The 20616-nt window shown below is 42.1% G+C and overlaps 2 protein-coding genes across 2 annotated transcripts; both read right to left on the bottom strand.

The window, feature by feature from the left end:
- Positions 1-889: 889 nt before the first annotated feature.
- On the bottom strand, positions 890-15672 carry LOC142849504 (tripartite motif-containing protein 30A-like). The gene is made up of 8 exons (XM_075971754.1): positions 15533-15672; positions 7535-8018; positions 6765-6860; positions 5903-6133; positions 5504-5508; positions 2464-2582; positions 2173-2199; positions 890-1927 (listed from the first exon to the last, which is right to left on the bottom strand). Exons 2-8 carry the CDS (start codon positions 7952-7954, stop codon positions 1329-1331), a joined length of 1497 nt encoding a protein of 498 aa, XP_075827869.1. The 5' UTR covers positions 7955-8018; positions 15533-15672; the 3' UTR covers positions 890-1328.
- A 1372-nt stretch (positions 15673-17044) lies between these two features.
- LOC142851286 (large ribosomal subunit protein uL16-like) lies at positions 17045-17925 on the bottom strand. The gene is made up of 2 exons (XM_075975166.1): positions 17898-17925; positions 17045-17780 (listed from the first exon to the last, which is right to left on the bottom strand). Exons 1-2 carry the CDS (start codon positions 17923-17925, stop codon positions 17155-17157), a joined length of 654 nt encoding a protein of 217 aa, XP_075831281.1. The 3' UTR covers positions 17045-17154.
- Between the last annotated feature and the right edge of the window lie 2691 nt (positions 17926-20616).

Below are 20616 nucleotides of genomic sequence, written 5' to 3' on the forward strand. Positions count from 1 at the left end.
AAACACCTACATACTATTTTCAAAATAATGGAAGAGCTGGATATGAACTTAGTATTTGTAAGCTGATTGATTGTTTCTGGCCACCCTGACCAGAATAATCACACTGAAGGTAGAGTAATTATAACATTGCTTGGTCTATTAGGTCAGACTTCATATTAACTAACTCTTACATCTTAAATTAATCCATTTCTACTAATCTGTGTATCACCATGAGGCTGTGGCTTACAGGGTAAGGTTCAGGGTATCTCTTTCCTTTGGCAGCTCCAGGGCATCTCTCTGATTACACCTACTCTCTCTCTCTCTCTCTCTCTCTCTCTCTCTCTCTCTCTCTATATATATATATATATATATATATATATATATATATATATCCTGGCTATGTTCTGCCCATTCATAAGCCAAATCATCTCTATTCATTAGCAATAAAACCAAGACATATACAGAAGTACATCCCATATCAGGACTTTGTGTCATCTTCTGTCAGTGACAGAGGAATGGGGTTGTAGAGAGTTGGCAGAGCTGAGACAAGTGGCTCAGGGGCAGAGCACCTCCTCAGCATGCACAAGGCCCTGGCTGCCATCTGTGGCACCACAAAACAGTAAGTGCGGGTTAGCAGAGGTCTTACCACATCTCACGAGGAAGAGACATTGTCTTTGGGAATTTGGAAAATGATGAATTATGATGAATTATTATTGCCTTGTAAACAGACAAGCAATTGGATTAAGGAAAAGACTCCATACTGGTTTGCATTGAGAAGGAAGGTTATTAAAATAGAAAGACCAAATGGGAGTGCCAGTGCTCACTTAACATTCCAAGGTTACCTGATATGGCTGTAAGGAATGGAAACAGTCTCAGCCTGAGGGACCACAGCAAGATAAAGGCTGTGACAATTTTATTGAGAGCAATCAGACTTTTATACCTTTATCAGAAACAGATCATAGTGGCAACTGCCAGGATCAATGCAATTTGCTTTTCAAGTTTACAGGTTATACAGGGTACCCAAGATTAATGCCTAATACCTATTGTCCTGTCAAATTTCCATGCTTCCTTGACTATTGGGGGGAACAAACAGAGAATGCAATATAGCCTGAATGTTTCATGCCTGAGTGAGTGCATTCATCTCTTGGGTACTGGAAGGCCCAGTGTACCCCAGGAGCCATAACTCTAACATGAAAAACCCATGACTCATGCCTCTCAAGGCAGCTAGGCCAAGAGAGTTTGATGGTTCCCTGCAAGCAAAGACAGAAAAAAAAGTTAAAATGATCCCACAGAGCTTTGACATATGAGATACATCAGATCTGTGACTCTGTGCAGATATGGGGGAGGGCTTAGGAGGGTGGCCCACAGACTGTCAATGGCTCTGAACATTCCATAGGATTAAAATAAGGATAAACCGTATTAGGGAAGTTTGGTTCATAGAATCTATAGATGAGAGCTCCATGGTTGGAAACATCATAAAATGAGAGAGTGCAAGCTTCTCGGTCCAGGAAAACTCCAACACGAGTGGGAGGATGAGTCAGAGAGAGGAGCAAGACACTGGCATTGTGGGTGACAGAACACTCATCAAAGGCATTATATACAGACCTTTCCGTCATCCCTATAACCCAGTAGCCATATTTGGGCTGATAATTTACATGTTGGTTAAGATAAGATTTATATTTGGCTTTGGTGCCCTGTTGATTCATTGAAGGAAGCTGGGGTTTAGCACATATTCCATCATTTATTCCCAGGAGCCAGGCATCACATCTAGACACGTCTACTTCCCAGTAATGTTTCCCTGAGCGCAGACCTGGAAACCCCAGGACACCTAAATCATAGGACTCAGAAACTTGCAAATTTCTTCTATGACCACTTCTATGTTGTATTTGTCTTTTGTCCACATTAATGATAATGTTTTTAATGTTGAGTTTACGCAGGGTCACGTGAACTGCAGGAAAATGAGACATAAATTAAGAGTCACATGAGAAAAAAGGTACTGCCTTATTTGTGATTTCAGTAGCAGAGGCCTAAAAAGAAAGTGAGAGGGAATTTGGTAGAGCCATGTTTAAAGTCAAAGAGAGGCAGATGCTGTGCATTCTTGGAACAGTAACAGAAAACGTAAGTGTTAGTAGAGAAATAAACTCTGATAAAGACTTTATGATGAGAGAGGCTGATGGTGTGATTTCTCCTTACCCCAGTGGTGCTGGGCATCCAGGAGCTCTGAAATGATCAAAATGCACAGCATTAAATGCAAGCAAGGGCATCGCAACATTAAAGTCAATGTGCTCTGCAGAATGGGGGAAGATCTGGAAATTGTGACATGGGACGGGGTGAATGATGATGTCCATTAAATATGATGACATCACTGGGACACACTATCTGATCTTCTACCCATGATCAGAGACATCAGTCTCTATCCAGAGAGTGCAGCCCCAGCCAATTCCTAGAGTCCCCCAGGTAACCACAGAATGTAGTTGCTCTCACCTTGAAACACTTGCAGCCTGCCCTTCAGATCCGGAGCTCGGAAGATCTTTCTCTCTTTTCTAGGGGCCACTTGGGGCTGTTTCAGTCTTAAATTCTGACTCCTAAGGACAAAAGATTGACTTCCACATCAGACAGTGTGACCTCTGATCACCATGGACTTCCTATCACTCCCTATCATTCTAACCATAGTGGTCCTGGAGCTGTCCTGAGAATTCTGAACAGGGAGAGAGCAGGGAGATACTAATTCTGCAGATGTGAGATATACACTCATGACCCGTGCCATTAAATTCCTATTTGATGTTGGGAAACCTTATTCTCTGGAGCTGAGCTCCTGACTTGTACAACCAAAAACTTGCTCCCTGATTTTGTATCTTTCCCTCCCAGACTCTTAAGAAATGATGATTTAGCGATTTTTAAAACAAATCAAACTTAGGTGGCTAAAAAAATCTTATGTGGGCTCGGAATGGAGTCAGAAGCCTTTAATCCCTTTACTCGGGATGCAGAGGCAGGTAGATCTCTGACATCAATGCTAGTCTGGTCTATAGAGTGAGTTCCATGCCCGTTAAGGCTACACAGAGAAACCCTGTCAGAAAAACAACAACAACAAGAGCAAAACAGACCAACAAGCAAACAGAAAGAGAGACACAAAGAAACAAAGAAAAAAAGAATAGATAAATAAGTAAATTTGTGTTTTCCAGGACAAACTAAAGTCAGGGTACAGAAGCTGCTCCTGGGTAATAGAGTCATGGAGTGTGGAGAACCCACTGGAGAAAGCCAGGACTTCAAACACTTTCGTCAGTTTGGACACTGTTGGCCAGCTTCTGACTCTTCAGGTTTCTTTTTAAGAGATGACAGTTTTTGAAAAGAAGACTGAAATATCAAACTAATGCTGACACTGAAGATCCAGACCTCAGCACGAGGCATTCCCAATCACTCAGTAAGATGTGTCTGCCCCTTACCTGTCCTTAGTTGTAGCCTGACCTAAGAGACTGACCTCAGTCCTAGCCATAGGAAGAAGCCAATCAGAGCCCAGCAACATTTGAACCCACAGTGCAAGGAAATCAGAAAGGGACAAAAAAAGCAGATGTCCTCATGCTGAGAATCAATACTGCAACTTCTTATGGCTTGAGCCAACCTCAATTGTGTAACTATGTCATTTTGGAGGGCTTGGGTCTGTAGCTATGCAGTGTAGGTTTCGAATTATCCAAGCCCTTCTTTTTTTGCCTGGACATCATACCCCCTTCCCTTTTTCTATTCCATCAAATTTTGTCTCTTGGTGGTATTTTGGAGATCAGGACTTTGGACACAGAACATGTATTTGCTGCCGACAGCCTGGGTGTGATCTTACACACAAGGGCACAGCTTTCTAGTCCTCTGAAGTGTGTGGATCACATGGAGTAGTTGTGCTCACTTTTCTATCCCCATGAGAAATACACAGATCCACAGGAATATTTCCCAGCATACAGTCTGTGAGCACTGCAGACAAGGAAGACATACCCTATCTAGGATGAATCTGTGAATCAAGTACCTGTGAGCTGCAGACAGAGCCAGACACACGCACAGAGCGCGGACAGAATGATGGAACCACAAGGAGTCTGAAAGCTTCTGTGGCTCCATTTGCCTCTTTCCAATGCTGAGCCTGACTCTGTGACTCCCCTTACCCAGACCCCTAAAAGAGATTCAAATCTGTTTCCAGTAGTTACACAACAGTCAGAGGCTGCCTTTCCCCACCTCTTCCTCCTTTTTATTTGAACTTCAGTATAACATTTGTCTAAATTCCTCCAAACCTATGAGACATATATTTCAGCTGAATACTAAATCATTCTCAACAGACAGTAGGACTGTTCATCCCTGTCAGCCCAAACATACCTTGTTAAGATGCAATTCACACCCTACGGAAAAAAAACATAGTTAATAGCATGCACCGAATGTTCTTGTATGTCCTAGTCACGGCTCACTGGGTACAGAGACAAAGTCAAAAGAGAATTAAGGCCTGTCACCCACAGTTCTCTAAGACATGATACGCACACGATGCATGGCTCTTTAATTGACTTATGTGTAAACTAATAGACTATTTTCTGCCTTGTACTACAAGACTTTGGAGAACAAAGATGAATAAATGATCATTTGAAAGTTTACATAGGATTTACTGTGTGTACAACTAAACACGTGGACAATGACACTGTTCATGCTCCATGTTAGCCCTCCATCACTTAACTTAAAACTAACATGTCTGAGAAGCTGATTTCTACTTTATTTTAGTCATTTAGACACAATTTAATGTGTTCAGAATGAAGAAGATTGTCTGTTCCTTAAATCCAGTTAACCATATCTTTCGGTCTCTTTTTCTCTTTCTGATATCAGATTCCCCTCTCTATTACGTGAATATGTTTTATTACCATTGGTTAAAAAAGAAACTGCTTTGGGCCCATGGCAGTGCAGAATAGGGCAAGGCAGGAATTCTAAGCAGAGATGGAGGAGAAAGAAAGGTGGAGTCAGGGAGATTCCATGTAGCTGCCAAAAGAACAACCGCCCCGGAACCATACTGGTAAGCCACGAGCCTTGTGGTAAAATAGAACACAATAGGAATTGGTTAATTTAAGATTTAAGAGTTAGTTCATAAGAAGCGTAAGCTGTTGACCAAGCGGTGCTGTAATTAATGCAGTTTCTGTGTGAGTATTTCATTCTTGTAGAGTATGTTGGCTGCAGTTACTACCTACGTTAACTAGTTTAGTTTAGCCAGATATGTCTAATTCTATTTAATATAGGTTATAAATGAGAGATAGCAATAAAAATTAAATCAATACAATGGAAACCAATGAATTAAATATGTACGATAAGTTACCAGAACTACTAAGGTCTATAAAATTTACAACTGAGATGAAAGAAACAAATTCATACAGAGATATACATTACCAGAATATACCTTTGGTTTAAATTATGTAAAAATGCAATAGTGATAAAATACAATACAAAAATTATACTTGTAATCATAGAGAAGACACCTTTCAACTCTGCAATCGAAAACAGAGGAGGAAACACTCCCTGAGATTTTGGGTGGCAACTCCCCGCCCTCTGGCCACATCACTGAATCAGAGGCAGTGGGGGTGAAACTCTCCAAACATCAAATTCAGATGAAATTACAAATTACTGTTGAATATCTTTCACGCATGCTCACATTGCAGTAGGATAGTCACTACCCATGATGCAACAATCTCTCAAGGTTCTGCTACTGTACTATATTTAAAAATAAAACATGCAATTTCCTTTTGCATTCCATGTGAGCAATAACTTCCCAGTCTCTGAGATTGATGCAGGAAAGAGTTCTGGGAGAGCCCAGAGAGCCCTACTGTCCTCACCAGGGAGATCACAACAGCACAGAGGGAGGGAAATGGCTTTCAAGTGTCCCGACTCTCAGATGCTGGACCTGCAGTCTTACCTGCAGCATCTCTATGGTTGAGCACACAAACTGATGCTCCAGATCTGAGATGAGGTCTCTCACTGACTCCCACTGCTTCTCCAGCTCAGTATGAGAACCTTCCAGGATGTCTAGAATGTCTTCCTTCTCTTTCATTAGCTTCTCCACCTCATTCTTCTCTTCGGAATCCAGGAATTCCCGCAGTCCTTTAAACTCCTTCTGAACGTTTTCTATCTCACTCTGTATTTGGTTCTTCAGGGATAAGAAAACGGAGAGTTATTCAGACTGTCCTAATATGACTGAGAGACAGAAATCCACTGTTCTGATAGGGAGTTCTCATGGGGAATGGGCTTGAGTAGGTAAGGGAGTCTTAGAGAAGCATGTGTCTCTTTTCAGTGTCTGTCCATGTCATCCCCAAACACAGATCTTAGGTCACCCTTACCAAGGCCATTCAAGGCAAATTGGGATGCAAGGCTGTCTCAGTTTTCACACAGCTGTCCCTGACTCCTATTCCTGTCTGTTTACTCCTGATCCTACCTCTGAACCCCTGAGAGAAGCTAACTCCAGGAAGAGAGCTGTAACAGTTCCACAGTTCCAAAGGATCTTCCCAATGATCACAGTTGTAGAAAGAACCACAGGAGTGAGTCCCAGGACTCAGTGTCATTCTCTCCAGGCCCCCACCATGGTGTCAGCTCCTCACACAGCCAGGCTCAGCTCTGATCCACTCTCTGTGCAGTCCCAGCTCCAAGAGAGCAGGCAGAGAGGACAAATCAAGCCCTCTTGTCCCCATCAGCCACCAGGGAATGAAGAGCCAGGGAGTTTCTTGCCCAGGTCCCTCCCATGCATCAGGCTAACTCCCTTAGGAGGTAGGTTAACCACTTGCCTCCCAGGTAGTTCTCTCCTTTTGAAGGCCATCTTTCCAGTTCTCCAATTCTTTCCTGTCTGACATCAGTTTTTGCAGAGCCACCTGGAGCTTTTCCTGTGGTAGAGGAATTGTAGCAGAGACAAGATGTGTGCTTACTAGGACAGCTGCTCCTAGACAAAGGCCAAGAAACCCTTCTGGAAAGACCAGAGGTCTAAGACAGTTCTCTTTTTAATATCTTGTGCCATGATTTATGCACATAAAGTAGGTAAATCTTCATCTTCAGCTTTATCCATTCTTGTATTTACACACACAGCCCCATGCAGACAGACACAGAAATCTCTCTCAGTCAATCATCCCACCAAGTACACACCTCTCACTTTGATTCTGGCATCAGAAAACTGAGGAAACTTTGTTAGCTCTCCTGGTCTTTTCTATAAATATATACATGCATCATAAGTCCCACAACTGGCACTGCCATTTTTTTTTTGAACCCGAATCTTATTATGTAGCCCTGGCTGTCCTGGAACTCCTCTGTAGACCTCCATACCCTCAAATTCATCATTAATCAGAGTTCTGGAATTGAGTCATGTGACACTACACAGGCCACACAGATACTCTCCTCACTGCCGTATGCCATTCATTTACTAGTTCCACTGTTGATAGTTACTAGACTGAATTAAATTGTATGAATAAACCTGACATGAACATTGAAAAAAGTCTACACAAAGTGGACACTTCCCATCTTTTACTGTGTCCTGCTCTGTGTCCCACACCCTCCCATTTCTTACCTCGTACTCTTTGACCACCTCTTCAATGAGAGCTGTTTGGTGTCCACGGTGCTCCTGAGATCTCTCACAAAGCCAGCAGATGGCCACCATGTCCTTCTCACAGAAGAGCTGGAGTTTCTCTCCATGCTTTGCACAGACATTCACCTTTTGCTCCCCCTCTGGGCTGGACTTGAACTCCTTTAGCCTCTCCACTATGTTGGTAACATGCCGATTAGGCCTCAGATTCTCAAACACATAACTAACTCGGCACACAGGGCAGACGCCTTCCCCTTCTTTGCCTTTGCTGGACTCATAGTTCAGAGTGATGCAGGCTCGGCAGAAGCTGTGGTCACAACCGGCACTCACAGGTTCTTTCAGAAGCTCCAGGCAGATAGGACAGGTCACCTCCTCCTTGATCATCCCCAGGACTGACGAGGCCATTGTTGCTATGATTTTGAGTCTGTCTGTGTGTACTCCTGACAATTCTGCTCAGGTACCTGAGTGACTGGGATGATGAGAAGGGGAACAAGTGAGAAAGGGAAAATCAGCACTTAACCGTAAAGAGATCAATAAATTCCCTCGATGATACGGGAAAAGAATAAAGGAGAGAAATATGGAGAGAAGGTCAATGACATGGCAATGGAACATGTCATCTTTGCAAGTTCTCTGCCATATTTCATCCAAAATGACTAATTTCAGATGCAGGATTGTTATTTCCTTTTACTGAAGACGAGGAAGTTCATGTTTTCTTTCATCAACCTCATGTAACTTCCCTTCTGTCCTTCCCTTTCTTTCTCAGGACAAAATCACATCTTCACTGTTACAAGGATCAAACTATTCATGTCTCCCCCACTGTATTTTCTCCTTCATCAGCACCAATCAGTGCGACCCTGTGATCCTCTGCTAGCAAGTCTCTTGCCAGAGAGCCTGGTGCTGATGTGGAGTATAAACAGTCCATCTTCTGATGCACATAGGCAACGATTTTTCTTATTGCTTAAGAGTGTTTATTATTCTGTAGAAGATCCTAGTTGACTTCCTGGCACACACATAAAGCAGGTCACAGTCCAATCGAGCTCTGGATTGTCCCTGTCCACATGTGCCTGTTGGAATTTTTCCCCAATCATTCTCAGTTCCTTTTCTGCTTCAGCTGTTAATTCTCTGGGACTGTTTAAATCTTTATCACCATCCAAGGTTTTGTTCAAATGAATTAGTAGATCAGGTATCATTCCAATAGCTGGTCGTAGACTGGAAATGTCTCCTAACAGTCTTTGAAAGTCATTAAGAGTCTGTAGGCGATCTCTCCTAATTTGTGCTTTTTGTGTCTTAATTTTTTGCAAACCTATTTTATAACCTAAATAATTAACAGAATCTCCCTTCTGAATCTTTTCAGGAGCAATTTGCAATCCCCATTTAGGTAAAAGTATCTTAATTTCTTCAAACAGTCTGTTCAAGATATCCATGTTTGAATCAGATAACAAAATGTCGTCCATGTAATGGTATACTATAGATTTGGGAAATTTCTTGCATATTATTTGCAATGGTTGGTTCACAAAATATTGGCACAGGGAGGGGCTATTTAACATACCCTGGGGGAGGACGGTCCAGTGGTACCTCCTTGAAGGTTGAGAATTGTTATAAGTAGGCACTGTGAAGGCAAATTTTTCTCTATCTTCTTTTTGCAAAGGTATAGTGAAAAAATAATCCTTTAAATCAATAACTATGAGAGGCCATCCTTTTGGTAATAAAGAGGGCAAAGGAATTCCAGATTGCAGAGGGCCCATAGGTTGAATAACCTTGTTGATGGCCCTGAGATCTGTCACCATTCTCCATTTACCTGATTTTTTCTTAACCACAAATACAGGAGAATTCCAAGGGCTGGTAGATTCTTCTATATGTCCAGCATCTAATTGTTCTTGTACCAGCTGTTCTAAAGCCTGTAACTTTTCTTCAGCTAAAGGCCATTGCTTTGTCCATATTGGTTTCTCAGTCAACCATTTTAGAGGCAAGGCTGTTGGTATCTCTGAAGGGACATCAATTGCTTTTTCTTGTATAGCCCGAATGGCCGGTTTTCTCCATTTGTAATATTTTTTAATATTATTCTCAGAAATACAGGCTCTAGAAGTAGCAGGAATGTTAATTTTGGTATTCCATTGTTGTAATAGGTCACGACCCCATAAATTCATTGCGATATTGGCTACATATGGCCTTAATTTTCCTATTTTTCCCTCTGGCCCTATACATTCAACCCATCTCGTGCTCTGCCTTACTCGAGATAGGGTTCTAATTCCCAGGAGCTGAACATTTACATTCTGAAGAGGCCAGCATGGATGCCAAGATTCTGGGGTAATGATACTTACATCAGCACCTGTGTACAGCAGGCCAGTAATAAAAATGCCATTTACATACACTCTCAATTTAGGTCTTTGATCATTTATAGAAGTTTGCCAAAACACACGTAACTTATCTTTCTGATCATTATTGCTTGTAACAGTAGGCATGGGGCTTCCTAATTGTCCTGACGAGGCATGTTCTCTGCAGAAACTGGAAATGACTGAACCATGTTTGCAATGGGGGCCTGTGAGGCCCTCTTTCTCACGTTTCCCGACTGTATCAGGTTGCCTTGTCTATCTCTTGTAGACCTGCATTCATTTGTCCAATGTCTGCCTTTTCCACATCTTCTACATAAACCTGAAGGCTGAGTTCTATTTTTGTTATTTCTAGAAGATGCATTATTATTATTATTATTTCTGAAAGATGCATTATTATTATTATTTCTGAAAATCCATTGTCTACAATTCCTTTTCATATGACCCATTTTGCCACAATTAAAACATTTGGTATTCTGGTGTCTCCTTTTACCATTGGAAATTGCTTCTTCTACCCATGCTTCAGTGCCATAATCAAATGTATCAACATTGAGTGTATGCAAGACCCATTCCTTCAAGGGCGCTGATCTGAGCTTTAAAGGGCCCAAAATCCTTTTGCATTCCACATTTGCATTTTCATAAGCCAAAGACTCAATCATTATACGTCTTGCTTCTGGGTCAGATATCCCTATTTGTACAGCCTTAGTTAATCTTTGTAAAAAGTCACTAAAGGGTTCTCTCTGACCCTGTTTAACTCTAACAAATGATTCCATTCTCTGTCCTGGATCTTGTACCCTGTCCTAAGCCCTTAAAGCTGCTGTAGTACACATGGAGAGTGTGTTTTCATCCAAATTAGCTTGTTCCTGAGGGTCGAAAAAGAGCCCTTCACCTAGAATTTTATCTAGGGAAATGTCAATTCCTTCTCTTTTTCCTGCTGTTCTAAGAGTCTAGCCTCTTGTCTGAATAAGCATTTCCATTTCAATTGCGGTCCACTCTCAAGTACTGCAGAGCTCAGCTGGAGCCAGTCCGAGGGGGTTGCTCTGCTTGTCGTGGCCCAAGTTCTTAGCATCTCTTTAACAAAAGAGGCTTGCATCCCAAAAGTCATGACAGCCTGTTTTATTTCCTTGAGATCATTCATATGGACAGGCTCCCATGTATCCTTCTTGATGACCCTAGGGTTTCTGGAACCAATCACCGTCTCTGTTGTTATTACTGGAAAGGCAGGTAGAGCTGTAGGTAGAGCTTTGTGGAAATTGTCCCAGAGAGATTTACCCACAGATGTAGTTAAAATTTGCCTTTCTACCCTTTGCTCTTCTTCATCAGAATTTAGAAATTCCTCAATCTTTTCAGTTCTATTCACCATTGCCTTCTGCAATGTCTGACTCTCCTGTCCAGAATTATGTTCCAAAGCCTTCATTGAGGATTCTAAAGTATGAAGTTTGTCCGTTAGAGATAACATCTCATCTTTGGACATAATTTTTATGGCATAAACCGTGCCTTCTTGTATTGACAATCTTTCCGTCAATCTGTCATATGCTTTAGACAAAATCTGATTGTCACATTCAGCAGTTTTGATTCTCTCAGTTAATGTTTCATTTCCTACAGAAAGGGACTGAAGCTTATGATCCAAATCAGCTGTTCCCTCTTCCATAGTAATGAATTTCTCCTTAATATCAGCCACTAATATTTCAGTTCCAACTGAAAGGGACTGAAGCTTATGATCCAAATCAGCTGTTCCCTCTTCCATAGTAATGAATTTCTCCTTAACATCAGTCTGGAGAACTTCAAACTGATTTTTGAGAAGATTGTTGTCATTCTCAATTGTTTTTAAGCGTTTAATCTCTGCCTTAAGAATCCTGGATTCGTCTCATAAAGACTTTATCATATTTCTATTATCAAACCATTTAGTGCAATGAAAACTACGAATCCCAGAAGGATCCATAGATGTGGGGTGATAGACACCTCTTGTAAAATCTCCCACATGGTACAATTAAAAAAACTGTTAAATTCTTGAATACTAATGTGTTCAGACATTTTATTTATAAAAGAAAAATTTTTTACCTGCAGTGATCGGTTCCTGCTAGTGGTGGTCTCTGTGTTTTTGGAGCCTGTCCTAGAACTAGCTCTTGTAGACCAGGCTGGCCTCGAACTCACAGAGATCCGCCTGTCTCTGCCTCCCAAGTGCTGGGATTAAAGGCGTGCGCTACCACCCCCTGGCTGTCCTCAAACTCACAGAGATCCGCCTGCCTTTGCCTCCCAAGGGCTGGTATCAAAGGTGTGCGCCACCACCGCCCGGCTAAGTCACTTTGTATCAGACCAAATCTGCCACTGTGGCGGCTTTTGTTGCAAAACCACAAGTACTTGAGCTTCTGCTAATTCAGGCAGTGGGGTTCCGCTGCAAACTTAGCCAAGGCAGGCAGAATGGGCCTGTGTGGCCGAGTGTGTCTCGGACTTGGCACTGGGGCCTGAGTCACGAACCAAAAAACAGCACCCGGGAGGGTTCTGTGTTAGCTAGCAGGCTACCCGCTTGAGTCAGGGGCAAAATAGCCCACGTTGGATGCCAAAATGTAACGGCGTAAACGAATGCAGACAGATTGTAAATATATATAATATATAGCATTAATGTAGAAATAGACTTACAGAACCACTGTTCCCGCAGAGACCAGGAAAGCAGAAGCAACGGCTGGGAGCATGCTTGCCAAATTTATAGGCAAACATTAGCCCGAGGCAAACATGCCCCCTTAGGGGCGGGACTTATCCCTACACTCTTTTGCTTTCTAAACTTCAGGCAAACTTTACTTATTAAAATACAAATGCCACTAGGTCCAACAACTCTTTTGAATGCAATAAAGTACCATCATTGAAAGCCTTGTTTGGTGACAAGCGATTCCCTGTTGGGACTTCATATCCTCCATTAGTAGGGGACCTCATTAAGATTTATTAATATATTTTAGGACGTTTCCATTGCAATAGGTTGCTGTATCATCCTTCAAATGCTCCCCCATTCCAGCAAAATTTATCTTTTTTAAAAAAAGATACTAAGTAAAAAAAAATAAACTAGGTTCGTTCACTTCAAACAATATGGCTACAGACAGAGTGTTTGTTTTGTGGCTGGGGTATGTGATGGATAAGGAAAACTTCATTCTGTGTTGACATCCATTCTGTACTCCTAAAAGAGAAGCTCCTGGCTACTCTCACTCTTTGCTACCCTCCCCCAAATTGTAAAAGTGCTATGAGATAAGTAACTGCTTCCTCTGGCTTCAGGAACCCACTTACTGCTGTGTGAGAGAGCACCTCACAGCTGAGGGAGTACAAGCACTTTCTCACTCAGCTACACGTTCCACACAAATGAGATAATGGCTGTCCACCTTCAAACACCCCTCCTCCAGTTCATGTGTGAGAAGCCTTTGTTTTGTCCTTTAGGCTGTTGTTGTCATCCTACTAGGAGTAATTAACAAATCCAGGTAATTATAATTTAAGTTGAGTCTGTGGTCTTTTCCTGGTGAATTTGAGCTCTGTAATGTTATTCCCAAATCTGCAAAGTCCCCACAAAAGCCAACAAGGAAACCAAGAGTCCCATAAGTAAAAGCAAAGAGCCTTTATTTTAATCAAGTTTGCAAACTCGATCTCTCTGCATGTCCAAAATATTGGAATAAAAGGATAGCCCCGAGCTCAATTAGAATTGGGTTTTTATAGTAGTAAGGTGGGGGTGAGGGGTCTCTGAGGTTCAGGACCTCTGATTGGATGACATTTGTCTAGGGTTGTCTTTGTGAATGTGTGCAGGCAGATGTCTATCTACAGCTTTGAATGGTCTGTTCTTGGGCGGTGGTTGGGTAATCTCAGCTTGTGTTTCCTCCTGCAAGGAGGCATTACTTTAGGGTAAACTACTGAGGCCTCTTATTAAATTTATGGATGGCCAGAGTCCTACTCTGGCAGGTGATAATGGTTGGAGTAAAGAACTTCCTTTGGGTGACCTGCCTTACTGAGCTTATCATGGCTGGCCTCCACAATAACACGTAAAACCCATTTATTTATTTATTTATTTATTTAATTTGTTAAAATTAACTGACCACAGTTTTTGCTCCCTCCTCCCCTCCTAGTCCTACTCCAAAGCTCTTGCCTTCCACCCTCCCATCAACTCCTGTTCCCATTATGTTCCCATTATGTTCATCAAAGGCAGGCCTCTCATGGATGTCAACCAGCCATGGCCTATCAAGTTGCAGGTAAAAGCATTTTTTGTTTTTATGATGAAACTTCAAAGTACTGAAGCCATATGAAAAATGGTTCTTTTCCAAATAGGCTGGGCAAACAAATTGTTCCAGGATTTATTTACAAAGTAGCATTATATGGAACAACCTAATATGTACTAACTATATGCTGGTGAGTTTAAAACCTGGAGAACTCTAATGTGTGCATTGTAAATCACCTATCATATAGCAGTAAAGAGAGTCGATGCCTAAGATCAGGCAGGAGAGGTCCACAACTGATGAAGAACAGGGGAGAGCAAAGGGAAAGAGGATGAGTTCATGACAATCCTCCAAGTCAACCTGGACACAGGAGACCTGGCTTGTGTCCTCTGGTGTCTACATTAGCTTGGGTGGAGCTGGGATTCCCTGCTCTCTGTCCTTTCGCGGCTCTCAGGTTTTTCCTATCAGCAGACATCTTTCAGTCTTTATAGCATTAAAATCAGTCAGGAGCTTGTGCTGTTCCTGAAAGGCAGAAATGTCCTGGGGCTGCAGTGTTCGCCTGTAACCCCAGTGTCTAGGGAGGGTGGCACAGGTCTGTTAGATGAGGTTAGCCTGGGCTATATAAGGTTACCGTGTCCCAAATGAAAAGAAAGGCTGTGACTTGAGTAAGTGTGGGATTCCAGTGTTCTCACACACAGTCTCTTTCTTCCCCTGTCACCTCCTCTGTCTCTCTACTTGAAATCGAATCCTGCGCCAAGCGCAAACTGGAAAGTGTCTTGGCAGACACCCACGAACTGCACCATGATAATCAAGAACACTCTTTGGCTCTACCTTTCTTTCTTTCTTTCTTTCTTTCTTTCTTTCTTTCTTTCTTCCTTCCTTCCTTCCTTCCTTCCTTCCTTCCTTCCTTCTTTCTTTCTTTCTTTCTTTCTTTCTTTCTTCCTTCTTTCTATCTTTCTTTCTTTGTTCTTCTCTTCCTTCCTTCCTTTCTTCTTTTTTTAAAGACATTATCTTTTGTATCTGAAGGGATGCCTTGAAGTTTTGATTTTTCCGCATCATCTTTCTTTGTAACAGGAATTACTAGTCTGAATTTCATTTAGGCATGCAGACGTGGACCAAGGGAAAGGCATGCAAGGGTAATGACCTTTAAGTAACATTAGCAATTCTCTACAGACTTGAGGCTTTAAACAGTCCAAGTAAATGTATGAGAGGCTCCAGAAAGATTGGGACTTCTAATTACAGAGACAGAAGCAAAGGTACTGATAACATAGAACCATCAGTAAATACACTATTACACAGCAAGACCTTCAACTCCACATTCAGACACCACTCTGGCTTTACTCCAACTGTGCAATTTGAAATTTTTCTTTGTCAAGGCCACACCTCCCTCTGCCCACTACCCCACACTCAGCAAGGAGCCAGCTATTCTTCTTTCCTGGCCCTTATCAGTTTCAAATTCAACTCACCTGAACAAAGAGTGTTTTCTTCAAAATTCTGCCCTCTAGATTTGCTCTGAGGTCTTCAGACACCAACCAAGAAATCCTGAATCTGTGGAGAGGAGCGAATGGGGGGCCACAGTGTCCTAGGACTCTGTCCTAAGTCTGATGTCTGCTGAGCCAGAAGAGAAATAAAAGTTAAGATACTAAGGGCTGAAAGTGAGAAAGAGAAACTAAATAACTACCAGCCAATGGGATGCTAGCACAGTTTTATCTGGTTCTACCATCAGAGGAATTCAGTTCCCCTATGTCAGCTCTGCCTTCCTGAACTTCTGAACTTAGGACACAGTGCTACAGGAAGTTGTCAGGTTACTTATTCAGGCTCATGTTACAATCATCTAAACATGTCTGGATCCTCTGGAAAGCTGCCCCTATGGAAAGAAAGCCTTCCCCGTGGAGGAAGCTGCAGTTCATGGCAGCTGTTCACAATCATTCCTCTAGAGAATCCTGATTAATACAGTGCTGAATCAGGGGTGAGAGGTCAGATCTTGGGACATGAACATGAAGCAGAGGGTGGGGAACATTGGTAATAGCCACATCTATTGAAACTTCAAAGTCTGCTCCCAGTGACACACCTTCTTCAATAAAACAACTCATTTGTTCCTTATCCTCTCTGACCTACTGATAAGTGTCAGAAGGTGTGGCAGATAAGCAGACATGCCACCACAATTTGAATTTTACTTAACATACTTGTTTTTCCTTCCTCTTCTCCTCTTCGTTTGAAATATAATCTCATAGTAGACCATAGTTTCACCTCTGAGCTCCTGCTCCCTCAGCCTCCCCAGTGCTGAAATCATGAGCTTCTGCTGTTCCTGTTTTAGTTTGATCTTTGCCCTTCTAGGGATTGAACCCAGGGCCTTGTGAATGCTGGACTAGTGCTCCATTGCTGAGCTAATCCCTTGCTGAAGCTTCATATCTTGAGGTCATGAGCCTCTACTGTAAGTCTTCTTTTAAACTCATTGCACATATTTACTTAATCTATACAGAACCAAGTAGATAAAATCAGATTCATGTTAGTGAAAAATATCTACAAAATATATTTGAAAAGGAAAACAAGACTGCCTCTTAACAATTCATATCCTCATGAGAGACGTGGGCTGTAGAAATAAAGCAGTGTGTTTAGCACAAACTAGAAGGTATCTGGATCAATTTTTCAGTTATTTTCATCTGCAGTCTGAAAGAAGTCGATTTTTCTGCAACACCTGAGAACTGAATTGTGATAACAAGGTGTGTAATAAAGGCAGTTGCATGTATAAATAAAAAGTACTAGTCTCAAGACAAGGAAATGTACTTCTACAAGTCTGAGGAGGAGATGGCCTGATATCCATTGTTGTACAAGGAGGGTAGCCTTTTGTTCTGTCCTTGCTGCCCGGCTATCTTACACCCAAAATAACCACACAGAAATTGTATTAATTAAATCACTGCCTGGTCCATTCGCTCTAGCCTCTTATTGGCCAATTCTTTTTTTTTTTTTAAGCAGACTGGATGTGAGATTTATTACTGAACATGATTTGGTAGGGTACAGGAGAGCACCATGAAAGCCCTCAGGAGTGTAGGGCTCGCCACTTGTCCAGGGGACCACGATTAGGAATTTATTTGACCCCACAGCCATCAGGAATGAGTCGCTTCTCAGCAACCACGTCTTCAAATTCATCTGCATTAAACTTAGTAAAGCCCCATTTCTTTGAGATGTGGATCTTCTGGCGGCCAGGGAATTTGAACTTGGCTCTACGAAGAGCCTCAATCACATGTTCCTTATTCTGCAGCTTAGTGCGGATGGACATGATGACCTGGCCAATGTGAACCCTGGCCACTGTGCCCTGGGGCTTCCCAAAGGCACCACGCATGCCTGTCTGGAGCCTGTCAGCCCCAGCACAGGACAACATCTTGTTGATTCGGATGACATGAAAGGGGTGAAGCCTCATTCGAATATGAAAGCCATCCTTGCCACAACTCTTTACCATGTATTTGTTGGCATAAATACGGGCAGCCTCCAGAGCTTCGGAAGAGAGTTGTTCATATTCATCTGACACCATGTGGCCACAAAGCGGGAATTCATCAACTTTTGCCTTCTTCCCTCCCAAGTCAAAGATGCGGATTTTAGCACCAGGGACACCTCGGCAGAAGCGAGACTTTGGGTACGGCTTGTTCTTACAATACCGGTAACACCGGGCAGGCGGCGACCCATGATGACAATAGGACCATCGGTAGCAGACAACTCACTCACCGCGCCGGAGGAAAAGAGGTTATTGGCCAATTCTTACATCTTAATTTAACCCATTTCTATTAATCTGTGTATATCCATGCTACTCTGGCTTACCAGCAAGATTCTAACCAGCTTCTGTTTCAGACCAATAATCCATGGCGACTGCCACTCTGCCCTTTTTTTTTAAATTTTTTATTTTTTTTATTTTTTTATTTTCTTTTTCTTTTTTTTTCACTCTGCCCTTCTTCTCAGCATTCAGTTCTGTCTTCTCCACCTACCTAAGTCCTGCCCTATCAGGCCAAAGCAGTTTCTTTATTCAACCAATGAAACCAACACATAAACAGAAGGAACTCCTACACCATTTCCCCTTTGCTGTTTAAACAAAAAGGAAGGTCTTAACATAGTAAAATTACATGTAACAGGTATCAAGCAAGAATTAAAGTTACAATATTTCGATCTATTTATCTTTTATCCTAACAATGGAAAACTATAACTATACCTATCTGTTTATTCTTCAACTCCATCAAAGACTCCAGAAGGATACAATATTACCTAAGTAAACAGGAAGTTCATTGTAAGCAACTTCCAAAACTCTAGAAATGAGAGAGACATCTCATTGCCTCTACAGTCACCAAAGTTCTTCTGTACCGTTGGGGTATCCATCTTCATAGGCCCATAGTATCCAGCAGACTTTTCCATGAAACAGGAAATTTCAAAGACAGTTCAGTTACTGTTTTCTGTGTCCTGCAGAATGTCTTGCAAACCCTTTTATGAAGCAGGAACCCTGAAGGATCATCTCACATTTTGACAAGTTCAATAGTCAATTCTCTGTGGGTTTTGCATGTCCAGTGAAGCAGTTCAGGCAAGATCAGTTTCTTGCCCAAATGGCTAGCAAACTCCATAAGGAGACTCTTTGATGCCCATCTTCCTCTTGAAGTAGCTGGTGCTGCCAGGAGCAGATTTTTTTTTCATTGTTATGAACAGCTCAACTTATTAAAACACTTTAAATGCCATATTCTATAGTCTTTGAAAGATATGAAGAATGCCTATCTAACTGAAATATATCTCTATATAACTAGAAAATCTAACTAACATGACTATATGCTTGACTATTATCGATGATTATCCATTAACAACCTATATTTCCTAATTATACATTTTCAAATGAACTACACAATCACAATACCTCAATCAAGAGCAGAAATATACATATAACAAGATTGACCTTAAATTTATATCAATAAAGCAAGATCCATACCAATGCAAATTATTCATATCTATATCGTATCCCCTTTTAAATGTTTTCTCTTCTTTTTCTTTCTCTTTTAATTTTTCCATTTAATTATTTACACTTCCTACCCTCCTCCCAATCTCCTTCCACTCCCCTACATCCCCTCCTCCCTCTCCCACCCTGCTTGAGAGAGGGCAGGGAACCCTGCCCTGTGGGATGTCTAAGGCCCTCCCCCCTACATTCAGGCCTAGGGAGCTGTGCATCCATATAGACTAGGGTCCCAAAAAGCCAGAACATGCTATAAAAACAAGTCACAGTGCCTTTATCAATGGCTTCTCAGTCAGCCCCCATTGTCAGTCACAATCAGAGAGTCTGGTTTGATCACATGCTCATTCAGACCGGGCCCAGCTGGATTTGGTGAGCTCCCATTATAACAGGTACACTGCCTCAGTTGGTGGACCAACCCCTAGTGGTCCTGACTTCTTTGCTCATCTTCTCCCTCCTTCTGCCTTTCCACTGGACCTTGGGAGCTCAGTCCGTTGCTCTGATGAGGGTCTCTGTCTCTATCTCCATCTGTCGCTGGACGAAGATTCTATGGTGATATTCGAGATAATCATCAGCGTGATAGTGGGGCAAGGACCATTCAGGTACCCTCTCCTCTGCAGTCCAAGGACCTAGCTGGGGACATTCCCGTGGACACACGGGATCTCCTCTAGATCCAAGTCTCTTGCCAACTTTAAAATGGATCCCGTAATGTAGGTATCTTATTCCCTGCACCTGTATCTGCCCTTCCTCCATCTCTACCCTCCCACTCTCCCAAGCTGTTGCCAATCCTTCCCCTTTCCCTTCTCTTTCCCCTTCTCCCCTTTCCCCCAACCTCATTCCCACCCCTGCCCTCACCCCCATGCTCACAACTTTTGCCCTGCAATCTTGTTTGCTTCCAATTTCCAGAAGGATCCATAAATGTTTTTCTTTGGGTTCACCTTGTCATTTGGCTTCTCTGGGCTTGTCAACTATAGGCTTAATGACCTTGTTTTATGGCTAGAGTCCACAAATGAGTGAGTACATACCATATTCATCTTTTTGGGTCTGGGTTATCTCACTCAGGATAGTGTTTTCTATTTCCATCCATTTGCATGCAAAATTCAAGATGTCATTGTTTTTTTACAGTGAGTAGTACTTTAAAGGGTATATATTCCACACTTTCTTTGCCCATTCTTTCATTGAGGGGCATCTAGGTTGTTTCCAGGTTCTGGTTATTACAAGTAATACTGCTATGAACATAGTTAAACAAATGCTTTTGTAGTATGATTGGTCATCTCTTGGGTATATTCTCAAGAGTGGTATTGCTGGATCCTGGGGTAGGTTGATCCCAAGTTTCCTGAGAAACCGCCACACTGATTTCCAAAGTGGTTGCACAAGTTTGCATTCCCACCGGAAATGGATGTGTGTTCCCCTTACTTCACATCCTCTTCAGCAAAGGCTATCATTGGTGTTTTTCATTTTAGCCATTCTGACATGTGTAAGATGGTATCTCAGAGTTGTTTTGATTTGCATTTCCCTGATCGCTAATGAAGTTGAACATGACCTTAAGTATCTCTTGGCCATTTGAAGTTC

The sequence above is a fragment of the Microtus pennsylvanicus genome, chromosome 5 (genome assembly GCF_037038515.1).
Source record: "Microtus pennsylvanicus isolate mMicPen1 chromosome 5, mMicPen1.hap1, whole genome shotgun sequence".
Classification (NCBI taxonomy): Eukaryota; Metazoa; Chordata; class Mammalia; order Rodentia; family Cricetidae; genus Microtus; species Microtus pennsylvanicus.

Coding starts and splice junctions, on each gene's coding strand:
- LOC142849504 (XM_075971754.1), bottom strand. CDS start 7,954: ATGGCCTCGTCAGTCCTGGGGATGATCAAGGAGGAGGTGACCTGTCCT. Junction 6,861..7,534: donor AGGTGGTCAAAGAGTACGAG/GTAAGAAATGGG, acceptor CCTCTACCACAG/GAAAAGCTCCAGGTGGCTCT. Junction 6,134..6,764: donor AGGAGAGAACTACCTGGGAG/GCAAGTGGTTAA, acceptor TTATCCCTGAAG/AACCAAATACAGAGTGAGAT.
- LOC142851286 (XM_075975166.1), bottom strand. CDS start 17,925: ATGGATTATTGGTCTGAAACAGAAGCTG. Junction 17,781..17,897: donor TTGGTCTGAAACAGAAGCTG/GTTAGAATCTTG, acceptor GCGGTGAGTGAG/TTGTCTGCTACCGATGGTCC.